This window comes from Miniopterus natalensis, chromosome 14 (genome assembly GCF_054644295.1).
Source record: "Miniopterus natalensis isolate mMinNat1 chromosome 14, mMinNat1.hap1, whole genome shotgun sequence".
In the NCBI taxonomy this organism is placed as follows: domain Eukaryota; kingdom Metazoa; phylum Chordata; class Mammalia; order Chiroptera; family Miniopteridae; genus Miniopterus; species Miniopterus natalensis.
Genome location: NC_142094.1, coordinates 22507096 through 22519461, shown reverse-complemented (window position 1 = coordinate 22519461; position 12366 = coordinate 22507096). Strand labels below are relative to the sequence as shown.

The 12366-nt window shown below is 46.5% G+C and overlaps 1 protein-coding gene across 1 annotated transcript in view; it reads left to right on the top strand.

The window, feature by feature from the left end:
* MACROH2A2 (macroH2A.2 histone) overlaps positions 1–12366 on the top strand; it is a 43004-nt gene that overhangs the window by 20319 nt on the left and 10319 nt on the right. Inside the window, exons 3-4 of the mRNA XM_087824378.1 lie at positions 10765–10871; positions 11481–11678. Of these exons, the coding sequence (XP_087680504.1) occupies positions 10765–10871; positions 11481–11678 (305 nt within the window). The remainder of the gene's footprint in view (positions 1–10764; positions 10872–11480; positions 11679–12366) is intronic.

The window sequence follows — 12366 nt, the reverse complement described above, 5'->3', positions numbered from 1 at the left end:
TTGGCCAAAACCAGGTTCTGCAGGCTTTAGGGGAGAGAAGAGGGCTTAAGACGGACAGATGATCAGCACGGAGGAAGAGAGCCCGTGATGAAGTGGCTTTTCCGTTTCCAGACCAGCCTGAAAAACGTGTGCCTTGTTTAAGCAAAGCAATGTGTAAAAATCTAGGTTCCCCAAACGGAACTACCAAGCAAAACAGAGACAGACTCACAGACAGGGAGCAGGCAGGCAGCTGGGGGGGGAGGGGTATTGGGGGGATTGACAGAAAAAAAGAGAGAACTCATGGCCGTGGACAACAGTGTGGTGATTGAAGGCTGGAGGGCGGGGTGGAGGTGGTAGAGTGCAGAGAGGGGATAAAAGGTGATGGGAAAAATAAAATTAATTTTTAAAAAAATCTAGGTTCCCAAAGAAGAGAAACTACAGGGAGAATGGGGGGTTGCTGTTCATTTTGTGAAATACGTAAAGTCCTCATTAAACATCGGTTCTCCTGGTGTATGAAACTAGGACTCAGTGTCCATAAATAACGTTGACCAGAGCGTCAAAAGCATCTTCAGCTGGTTCCATGAAGCCAATAATGTTCTGGTTTTGCTCCTTTACAGAGGTGGCTCTCTGTCTACACTGGGTACATAGGAAATAGTTCCCTATGTTGGTTGATGTGAGTTTTGCTGTGTGTGTTCTTTACATAGTTGAGTAACTTTCTGTTTCGTTTTTGTTGTTGTTGTACTCTTACGTTGTAGTTAAACAGAAACCATGCTTCACGATTTCAAGGATGCTTTAAAAATATATAAGTATATAAAATATATAAAAATAAAAATACTTTCAACAATAAAGATAAAAATAAATTAATAATAAAACCAAAATAAAAATAAAAATCTATATAAATAAGTGTGATTAGTTCATTGAAGGGGTCCTTTTAGCCATTGGCAACAATGTCTCTCTGACTCTGCCCATGGTTAACAAATTCCCCAGAAACCTCCCCAAACCGTCCACCCAGAAGCTGAGCCCCTTGCAGACACAACGTGAAAACCCCCAGGCGGGCAGGGCTGGACCCAGTTTCTGTCCCAGGTCCCTCTTCCCCTCCTGTTTCTCCCTCAAGATCAATCTCTTCCTCTTTAAATACATGGTCCTATTCTTGGTTCCCATCACTCACCGAACAGTGTTACTAACAAAAAGTTTGCCTTGATCCACCCGTGGGAACCTCCCCCTGGGCCTTCATTCAGGCAGACAGACCTCGGCATCATGAGCTTGTTCCTTATCGTGAAATGAAAGACTTATTTCTGGGCTAAGAGATTTTCAGGAGGATCCTTAGGAGATTGGAGAGGGGCTGGAGGGCTCTGTAGTTCGACCACATCAAGTGTGATAGAGCAGTGCTTTTCAAAGTAGGATCACCCCCTAGGATCTTGTTGACAAGGTCTGGGGAAGGGCCTGAGACTCTGCATTTCTAAGGAGCTCCAGGTGATACTGATGCTACTGCATCCACGACTACTCAGAGGAGCAGAATGGTAGCCAGTCTTTCAGCAGCAGGCCTAAAGGCCTGGAGAATGCTTGTTTAAAATGCAAGTTCCTGGCTGTACTGCTCCCCAGTGGTATTTATTGGGTCTGGGGTAAAACCCAGAAATCTGATTGAAAAATCTGCTGGTTCCGGGATGGAGAGGAGAGACTTTGAGAAAGATGAATGAAACTTAGAAACAACCTATTAGGCCTGTATCACCCACTGAGACAAAACCACTTGGGTAACCCAGAGATCCTCAGCCTCCAAGCCAGGAGCTGGGGTTCCCTGTGCCCCTTCGACCCCCAAGCTGTGCACTTTCCAATATACTAACTGCCCCATTATATTATAATGTTTGTATAATCAAGGCAATTAAGAAGTACTTCCTGTGTCTCCACTTGGCAAAAGTCTAAACTTCGTGCGTAATAAAACAAAATTTGGCCTTTTGAATCACTGGCACCTCTGTTAGTTTTTAGTTTGGATAAAAGATTACATTTTCCTATTTATTCAACAAATATCTGTTAAGCATCTACATGTCAGTCCACACACTAAGTCTTCAGACTACTCTCTGGTAATAGAATTGGACATTTGATATGATTTTTAATTTGGCTTGGATGAGAGCCCCCAGCCTCCCTAGCAATCACACTCTGACTTTGAGCCAGCAGGTCTTTAAGGATTTATAGTATCTCCCAAAGTAGAGAGTTCTCCTATTTCTCAGTGGAATTCTCAGAATCCTCCGTTCACTCAACAGACAGTTACTGAACACCTACCACATGCCAAGTGTTCTAGATGCTGAGGATAGAGCGCAGGCCAAGACAGACAGGAATCCCTGCCCTCGGGCAGAATGCATTCTGGAGGGTGTGTGCTGCGCCAGGTGGTGCTGAGTGCCAGGGCCATTAAAGCCCATAGGGTGATCCCCAAAGGGGAGGGGGGAGAGTTGTAAATAGAGCTCGTCCAGGAAGGCCCTACTGAGGGGGTGGCATCTGTAGGAGGCCAGGGAGTGGGCCTGCGGATATGGGGGGGCACCCCAGCCTGAGGGAAGGCAGGTGCTAGGAGTGTTGGGGGAACAGCAGTGGAGCCAGAGGGCTGGAGCTGACTGAGGGGCTTGGACTGTAAATGAGGCCCAAGGGAGAAGGGGCTGGCGGGGGGGGGGGGGGGGGGGCCCAGGAGCCAGCAGTGGGGGCTCTGCAGGGTTCTGAGCAGAGGCGGAAGTGATCTGATCCTGGGGGGGGAATACAAGGGTGGTGGCAGGGAAAGCAGCTGGAAGGCTATTGCAGAGATCCAGTGAGTGGGCAGTGAGTGGGCAGTGAAGGCACCGAGAAGTGATCAGAGCACTGATACGTTTTGAAGGCAAAGCCAAGAGGATTTGCTAATGGGCTACACAGAAATAGAAGAGAGGATGAGCACCGGGAAGGATGCTGTAGCCATTAATATCCCCACCCTCCTCCCCAGCCGGTCCCAGCGTCCAGCACCTTCCTCAGTCAAGTGGAGAAGGTGAAGTTGGTTCTTCTCAGGCCCAGGCCCGTTTTCTCTGTGCCCCTTCCCTTTCTTTTGTGCATTTCCCCCTCTGAACTGGAGTTGAGAGAGCACAGGCTTAGTTAGATGTCAGTTTAAGTCTGGTTCATCAGGTTACCAGCTTTGTTACTTTGGGCTAATTCCTGAATCTCTCTGAGCTTCAGGGATGTGGAAATGCCTGGTGCACAGGATGCACTCAGTAAATGGTAATTCTCTCCCTTCCATTAAGAGCTGATGAAATCATTCAGGACAAAATATAACAACTAATTCTATTAAGGTGTTGTATTTTGGGGCTCTGTTTGCATTTTAATTAGACAAGGAGTTTTAAGCCAAAGAAATGAATCATTAGTGGAATTGTAGGCTGTTGTTGAATAAGAAAAAGGGGGGGGTTTTTGTTGTTGTTTTGGAGGAGGTGTCAATCGATTTTGTTTAGGAAAAGACATTCACAACGTGAAAACCTCCTGTCCTTGAAATGACCTTCAACATTCATGACACAAATATTGACTGAGATTCTCCTTTGGATTAGGCTTTGAAGATACAACAGAAAACAGACAGACTTGGTCTTGCCTTCGCTGGGCTTTCATTCTAGCGGGGCAGGTAGGCGTTGAACACAGCACGAGACACCATGCATGTTAGGCAGAGAAGTTAGAGCTTTGGGAGGGGGGGCTGGCACAGGAGAGGCTTCCTAATGTAAAGCAAGGGTTTTAAGACCTAAATCTTGATTTTTCTCAGATTGATTGATTTAAAATCCTGATGCCTGGGTCTCACCCCCAGAGATTCTGTGGTATGTTCCAGGCATCAGTGTTTTTCAAACCTCCCCCAAATGATTCTGATGGGCAGCAGAGTGGGGAATTACTAAGAATTACCAGATTCAGATGGGGGATTGAGCTACGGGAGAGGAGGAACAAGGGTGAAGACCTTAAGTTTAGAGGAAGTATGTAGCCCTTCCAGAAACCAGAGGAAGTTCTGTGTACCTGGAAAGAGCTGGGAAGTGGCAGGGCCAGGGTTGGGGGTGGGAATGCGATGGGGTGAAGCCCTTGAGGACCACAGTGAGAATGTGCATGTTTTGCACACACACCAAGGGAAGGCTTCAAAGAGAGGAGGTGGCATTCTAGGGACATCATTGGGGCTTTAGGTGGAGAAGGGTTGGCAGGGAGAACGGTAAGATCCGTGTCCAGGAAAACCAGTGGGGCTGTTTTAGTGTCATTTTTGAGAATTGACAATGGCCAGGACTAGGGGTGCGTAATGGGGACGATGGGAAGAAATGGACAAACTTGGGAGATACCTGGAGGGTAGAGTGAGCTCCCCTCAGCAATGGATTCGATAAGGGGGAAGGGGCGTCAAGGTCGGCACAGGTCTTTCAGCCTTGTGTGGCTGCTTCCCTTCAAGCCAGGCTGGGTGCGTTGAGATGTGGCCTGGGGGACAAGAGGATGGAGAATTTGTATAAGGAGCCTGGCCAAGGGGAATGGAAGAAAGGCAAGTAGCTGGTGCGTGGAGAATGCTGCCTGTAGCCGAAGTAGGAAACAGTGGAGGAGCAGCAGGAGGCAGGGTAAGGGGCTCAGTGTGGGAGCCGTAGGGTTTTGGTGTCTACAAGATGCCCAGGAAGACAGAGTGGTTAGGGACGCTGGATTCTGGCTCTGTCCCTTAACAACCAAGAACCGTTAGGCATGTCACTTTTACTCTCAGGGTCATTGTGAGGATTATGTAAGATCATATATGAAAAGTGCTTAGCACCTCTCCAGGCGCATGGTAGCAACTTAGCCTATGCAGCTGCAATTGAGTGAAGACCTACTAAGCGTATGCGGGACTCAGGAGGGAGCTGTAGGCTGGAGCTGTCTTGGGGCATCTTGGGCAGACTGCAGTAAAGGCCGTGGGAGTGAGTGAGGTCACCCAGAATGCGCAACGAGAAGACTGGAGAGCCCAGGATCAACTGAGTGGCACCAGCGTGCCTGGGCGTATGGGCCAGGTGGAGGGGAATGGGTGTCGAAGGAGCTGAGAGGGCAGCCAGGGGTTAGGGTGAGAGGCAGTGCCCTACAGATCAAGGGAAGGAGAAGGAGTCGGTAACCCTCAGGGGTCACGCCGATGAAACCAGGCAAGGACAAGAGATCTAGCCGCCTCAAGGTCATGGCTACCATGGCAAGGACAGTGTGGATGGTGAAATCCAAATCGCATTGGATTGAGAAGTGGGAGGTGTGGGAGGGAGAGTAAAGGGGTGGGGAGTCTTCTAGGGAGGTTGGCCCAGAAGAAGGGAAATGAGAGGGGACAACAGCTGGTGAGCTGGAGGTGGGAGGGGATATGACACAAGAGAGGCTTGAGCCTGGTGTCCTCAGATTCTATCTTCAGTTTCACTAACCGGACCTGAAATTTAGCATTTCCCTCCTTTATGAGCGTGCACAGCAAACCATAGTGCATCAGCAACACCTGGGGCTTCCTCGCCAATTGAAACCACTGACGTTTTCTTATTTCCATCGTTACAGCTATGCAGAATATCATTTACACTCCTCATGACTTCAGAAGCACAGTTTATTAGACCTCCCGCTAGATCTTATTACTTAATGTTAATAAAGAAGCATGTAGCCTGCTGTAGCCCAGACATTTGAATACTTTGAAAACTATGTTTCAGTGTAATCAGTTTTTTTGTCATCCTGTGTATTTTAGAACCTTACTCTGTGGCCGTGGCCGGTGTTGCTCAGTGGTTAGAGCATCGCCCCACGCCCCGGAGGGTTGCAGGTTCAGTTTTGATCATGGACACGTACCTGAGTGGCAGGTTCGATCCCCGGCCCCAGTTGGGGCGCGTGCAGGCTGCAACCAATTGATGAGTCTCTCTCACATTGATGGTTCTCCCTCTTCCTCCTTCCCTTCCTTCCACTTGCTCTAAAAATCAATGAAAAAAATATCCTCAGGTGAGAATTAACAAAAAACAAAAAACCTTGCTCTGCGTTGGTGAGGATGTAAAGAAGTTGGAACCCTGTGCGTTGCTGGTAGGAATGAAAAATGGTATAATGGCTGCGGAAAACAGTTTGACGGTTCCTCAGAAAGTTATAAAAATTATCATATGATGCTGCAATTCCACTCCTAAGTACATGCCCCAAAAGAATTTAAATCGGAGACTGAAACAGATACTTACACACAAATGTTCATACAGCATTATACATAATAGCCAGAAAATGGGGACAACCCAAATGTTTAACCCAGTTCACATCGCCAACGTAAGTGAAGGAAAATGGACTGAAAATCAAGCCCCAAATTTTGGAAAGGAATTTTGTATTCATCAGCAATAGATTTAGCGTAAATTCGAGATGTTGAGAACGAATACTTTACCCTTTTTATGGTGAGAGAATGTCTTGTAATATGTTTGTTTTGTTTTGGGGGGTTTTTTTAATAAACATGCTTATTTACTTTTTTAATATATCTTTATTGATTTCAGAGAGGAAGGGAGAGGGGGAGAGAGAGAGAGAGAGAGAGAGAAACATCAATGATGAGAGAGTTATTGATCGAGCCCACAACCTGGGCATGTGCCCTGACCGGGAATCGAACCCCGATGGCCTGGATCCTAGGTCGACACTCAGCCGCTGAGCCACGCCCGGCCGGGCTTGTAATATGTTTTTAATTGAAAGGACAAATGGGTCTTAAAACAGGGTTGAATTTCAAGGTACCTCATGAAATCATGTAACTTAGAAACCCATCATTTACGCATCATTTCCAGGCAATTGGATCTATCCATTTAACACCAAGCGTTTTTTTATCTAATGATTTTCATTTATTACATTTGTGTTTTGAAAATATCACTTTGGCAGCCAGGGCCACATGTGTGATTGTGCGGGTTATACACTACAGAAGGACACACATTCAGGAGAGTACCATTCACACAGTGGACCTCGAAGAACTGTAGATTTATTATGAGCATTTCCAGCAGATGGCAGTAAAGAGTCTTGTCCTAATGAAATCAGGATATTACAGTGTCTTGAGGAAGGGGCATCTTTTTCTAATTTGCACAAAGGCACGTAGGGTCTAGCGGTGGCCTTGTTGGCATGGATCTGGAGAACAAAGCAGGGGACAGGGAAGCCATTCAGGCAGCCACTACAATTTTCTGGGCTAGAAGAGGAGAGCCTTAAGTCAGACGATGGCAACAAGCACGGAGAAGACGGTGATGAGGCTGAGAGGAGGGAGGGAGGGCGAGGAGGGAACGACTCCTAGGTCTGTGTGGGTGGAGCTGCCAGTCCCAAGGGTGCTGGGAAGAGCAGGTTTGGGAGGGGAGTGATTTGGATTTGGGGGGTTTGATTTACCTGTGGAACGCCCAGGTGAGGAGTCCCAGGTGACATCACAGCAGAGCTGGAGGTGCAGATCTCACCACGTGGGCAGGCAGGTGGAAGCTGGAGTCACGAATGGATGGGGTTCCCCCAAAAGGGCCTGAGCAGAGTAAAGGGCCCAGACAGAGCCCCGGGGGCACCGTCACCTAGTGAGCAAGGGTACAGGCAAGAAGGTGCAAGAGAAGGAGACAGTCTTGAAGGGGTGGCCACTCCTTGTCCTCTGTTCCAACCCTCCATTTAGTGTGGTATTTTCCATCTCTTGCGGGCTGGGATATCCCGTGTTGGTTCGCTTTGTATACGAAATAAGAGGATACAGGCTCTTCCGAAATAATGTGCATGGTGAGCTTTCCAACATCCCTTTGGCTACAGAAATCATTTCTTTTAAATATACCTTTATTGATCTCAGAGAGAGGAAGGGAGAGGGAGAGAGAGAGAGACAGAAGCATCAGTGATGAGAGAGTCATTGGTGGGCCGCCTCCTCACCCTCGACTGGGGATCGAGCCCGCAACCCGGGCATGTGCAGTGACCAGGAATCGAACCGAGATCTCCTGGATCCTAGGTCGATGCTCAACTACTGAGCCACGTCCGGCCGGGCCAGAAATCATTTTTTTTACTACCAGATACTCAGCTGCATTCCAGATGGTTACCATTGCTGGAAGTGAGACTTGCAAGAAGTGAGAGGTTTGCTATGGAAGTCTATAAACTGCTATAGGCGTCTCCACCACTTAACGGAATAATGATCTCCCCACAGAATTTCCAGTGAAACAAATGAGTGCTATATAAATCCAGTTTTCCTACTGATTGCCAATGGAAAGGTACTTATGTTCCCAAGATCAATAAAATCACTCAAGAATGTAGCAACTATAACGTGGAAAAGATGTGAGAATGAATTTGCAGTGACGTAGCCCTTTTCATTATGGAAATGCCATATAAATATTTAATTCTAATGTTTATTTTATAGTTCACATGAATGCATTTGTCAGAACGGCATTTGAAAATATTAAGAATGATTAATGGTATTTCACACACTTAAATGGTGAAGTCCCTGTCCCAAGGCATGTTCAGATGAAACAGTCACAGGGAAAAGAACTCCTTGGTCTAGATTTTCTTCTGTGTATCATTAAGAAGTTTCCCTCTTTAAAGAAAAAGAAAGCTCCACCTCTGCTTTTGCACTAGAGCACATGATCGAGGTTTTCTTTCTTATAACTGATTTTGGAAGGGCTAGTCCGGGAGCTCAGTCGCACGCAAGCCTCACCTTGTGCCCTGCTTTGTGCCATCTGCCGAATCGCTGCCTTTACTCCCCTTCTGTGCTGCATTAGATTCCGGCAGATTTCCCATCTGTGAATCTCACGTCTGCGCATCTGTCTCTCAAGCTGAAAATAACCTGACCTTCAGGGGCTTTTTGAAGGCTCCAAGCATGTAGGTCTTCCCATTAGCCCTGCTTCTCATGCTGACGGCTAAGTTAATGAATTTGGGAGGATGCTTAACTTTTTCCTCTAAATGCAGGTGACAGAGGCAGGAGAGTGATGGTCCAAGATGCTAAATTAAATTTGATTGCTCAGAAGCTTAAAATTGGGAGGCCCCTTGGCCTTTACACCCATCTAGAAAAAAAAGGGTGAGTGAAGCTCGCCTTCCTTCCAGGCATGGGGCCCCTGAGATGACCAAGTGCAGGAAACTCCCTTTTATTGCAAACCGTGGGGAGCTGCACATTTTAACCAAGAACCTATTCGTGAAAGCTTTATGACTACATTTATTTTGGATGGGTACACTTTTTAAGATAAAGGGTTGGGGAGCAGTCTGAATGCAGCAAATCAGATGACCTAATATGGCATTAATTTCAAATACTCTGTCCCATTGTCCCAACAAATATACTTCTCAAACTATAGTGCCCCCCCAATCTTTGATTCAGAAAACATGACCACTGTATAAATGGATTGTTGGTAAACACAATATTCATTGCTTAATAACCTGGAAAGGATGTTGCAAGATGAATTTGCAGTGATTTAGTACTTTTCATTATGGAAATGCCATATGAATATTTAACTCTAATGCTTATTTTATTCTAATTTTTTGTTAATTACATTTGCTTAGTTAATATGGCATACTTATGCCAAGTTTTTATTTTATTGCCATAGATTTTATAAATGATGGCAATTTCATGTGTTATTTTATTTGAAATTAGGTTGATTGCAAAGATGTACAGAAACACCTATTAATTTCAGAGTTTAGTATTTATGCCATTGTGCCAGCAAATCCCCACCACACACACGCCTGTACAAACACATCACACAACAAAAGTACGCACATTTGCACATACATACACTCCCCCCACACACACACATTAGTGAAACAACTCATTGGCACATTGCCTTTAGCTTTCAAGGGAAGGAATTTTTCTTCATAGGCTCATTCATACTTTTGCAGGCAGACAAGTTTGATTTAGCAGAACGGCCTTCTAAAATTGAGGAAGAAAGAAAAATAATAAAAGGAGGAAGGAGAAAGCATACAGATGGTATAAAACAATTCTGTAGATGTCAAAATCTTGACTCAGAAAGTCTGATAGCATGTGAAGCAGTTTTAGGAAAATTCCTTTCTATCAATTCTTCCTCATTTACCAAACTCAGAGCCGTGCTTAGGTTCTGGGGGTATGTGGGAAACCCCTGGACCCCAGCACACCCCCTTTGCAGATCTCATAGGCATCTCATAGGAATTCACTTCTTGGGTTAAGCATTGCCTCATCCCGCAGTGTAAGTCAGTCCTTCCCACCCACATTCCTTTAGGACAGGAGGGACTTGAGGCACCAAGTGGAGAGGGAAAGGAGCTTCTGAAAGGGGTCCCAGTGGGTACCAAAGGCAGGCGTCACCTACATCACTATTCCCTTCAGTGATGTCCTGTTGTCTGTAGGCTGAAAGAAGCTCAGGTCCTATGTTAGGGTTTTGTTTTGGTCAGGATTAACTTCTGCCAACAGTGATTTAAACAAGAGTTTATTTCTCTCATACAAAAATCTATAGAACACATCCCTTGGTCAAAGATGGTTGCTAAACTCCAGCCATAGGTCCTTGGTCCACCTGCTTGCTTCTCATTGGCAAGAGCTTCGTCACACGACCACACTTATCGACAAGGGAGGTTGGGAAAAACTTTCTTCATTCCTTCCTATGGATATGGGCTCAGCAAAAAAAAAAAAAAATCAGAGGTGAATATACTAAAAAGGATAGGGAAGAATGAATGTCAAGGGAAGACTAGAAGACTTTGTTCCAGGATCTTATATCAGGTCTTGCTAAAATATCTTGTCTGTGACCTGAATTCTTTTCAGCTTCCTAGATTTCTTTCCAGGCCCAGATATAAAAATCACGAACTAATGTGATCAAACTCAAAGACCATTCCCAAAGAAAAGCTTTAGAAAGCTCAGAGCCCGTTCTGTGACGGCCTATTAACTCCCCCTTGTAATTTCAGCGGAAATTCTAGAATTGGCTGGGAATGCCGCGAGGGACAACAAGAAGGCCCGGATAGCCCCAAGACACATCCTGCTGGCCGTGGCCAATGATGAGGAGCTCAATCAGGTACCTCCGCCGCCCAGGCACCTGCCGTCGAATGGTTTGCCAAGCACGCTACTGCACATGAACGCGGCTGGCTGCAAATCATTCCTCTACACCGCCCAGGCACATTCATGCCAAAAAACTTAGATCATACCATTGAAGAACCAATTCGGCTAGCCACATCATTCAGCTTCAGAATCAAATTGCATCTGGACTAGATCCTGTTATATATTCTGACCAGAGCTTTTCCTCAAAGGAATGTGGAGACCGCTGGTCTGCTCTTTACTGGGTCTCGCCCCAGCCTTGACCTTTGAACTTCACTTTGTCAAGCTGCTCTCTGCTCGCCTGAGGCTCTTTATCTTCTGGAATTCCAGAGCCCTGGGCAGCATTGCTGGTTTCAACCTCTACGCCCTTTCATTTCACTTTGCTTGTTTTGTTTTCTGCGCAAGATCACGGGAGGCCTTGATACCTGCAGAGACACACTCTGCAAGCGAGACAGGGACAGCCAGTCAGACTGTGTATTCAGTTTTGAGGGGAAAGCGAAGGCCAGAGTTAGCCCTTGTTTTGACAGCAGTTAGAACTGTATTAAATCCAGGATCAGCAAGCTCTGAACTGATGCATTTCTCTCCTCAGCTGTTAAAAGGAGTGACCATTGCGAGCGGAGGCGTCCTGCCCAGAATCCACCCTGAACTGCTGGCCAAAAAGCGAGGGACCAAAGGCAAATCGGAAACTATCCTCTCCCCTCCTCCAGAGAAAAGAGGAAGGAAGGCCACGTCGGGCAAGAAAGGGGGCAAGAAATCCAAGGCTGCCAAACCACGGGCTTCCAAAAAGGTGAGCCAGGTTGCATCTGTGAGCCGGGGACTCTCAAAACAGGAGGAAGGTTGAACAACCAAAAGGTGAAGGTGTAGCTGCATCTCCAAATAACTGAGGACTCTCCACAGCTTGGTGCTGGGAGAAAATGACAAGAATGAACTCAGATCAGCAGGCAGGGTCTACTAGACCTTTCCAAACCCAAAGCGTAGGTGTTTTTCATGCTTCCTAATCCCTTCCATTGCCCCCACTGAAATCTTACATGAGAGCAATAGCCTGGAACTCTGCGTTTCATTTCCCCAGCGCTCCGTGGTGCCCACTAAAATATCTCCAGTCTTCCCTAGATAATCACCTAAGTCCAACCACCAGGATTTCAGGTATTTCAGATAACCCAATACGCTAAGCAGCTACAGCTCAGAGATGCCATTTACTGAGTAAAACTTTCATAGGCTGCCCAGCACAGTAACCGCTCGCCACATGCGGCTATTTCCATTTGAATTTAATTTAATTAAAACTTAGTCAAATTTTAAAAATTCTTCCTCCGTTGCACCAGCTGAGTGCTCAGTCGCACTGAGCAGCACATTGCCATGATCACAGTTAGTTCTGTTGGGCAGCGAAGTGCAGCTTCAGAGGGTGTCAGCTCCACTCCACGACCCCGTGACAGCACATAAGAGCTCGCTGCGCTGCCTCAGGGCCCCCGGAAATCCCG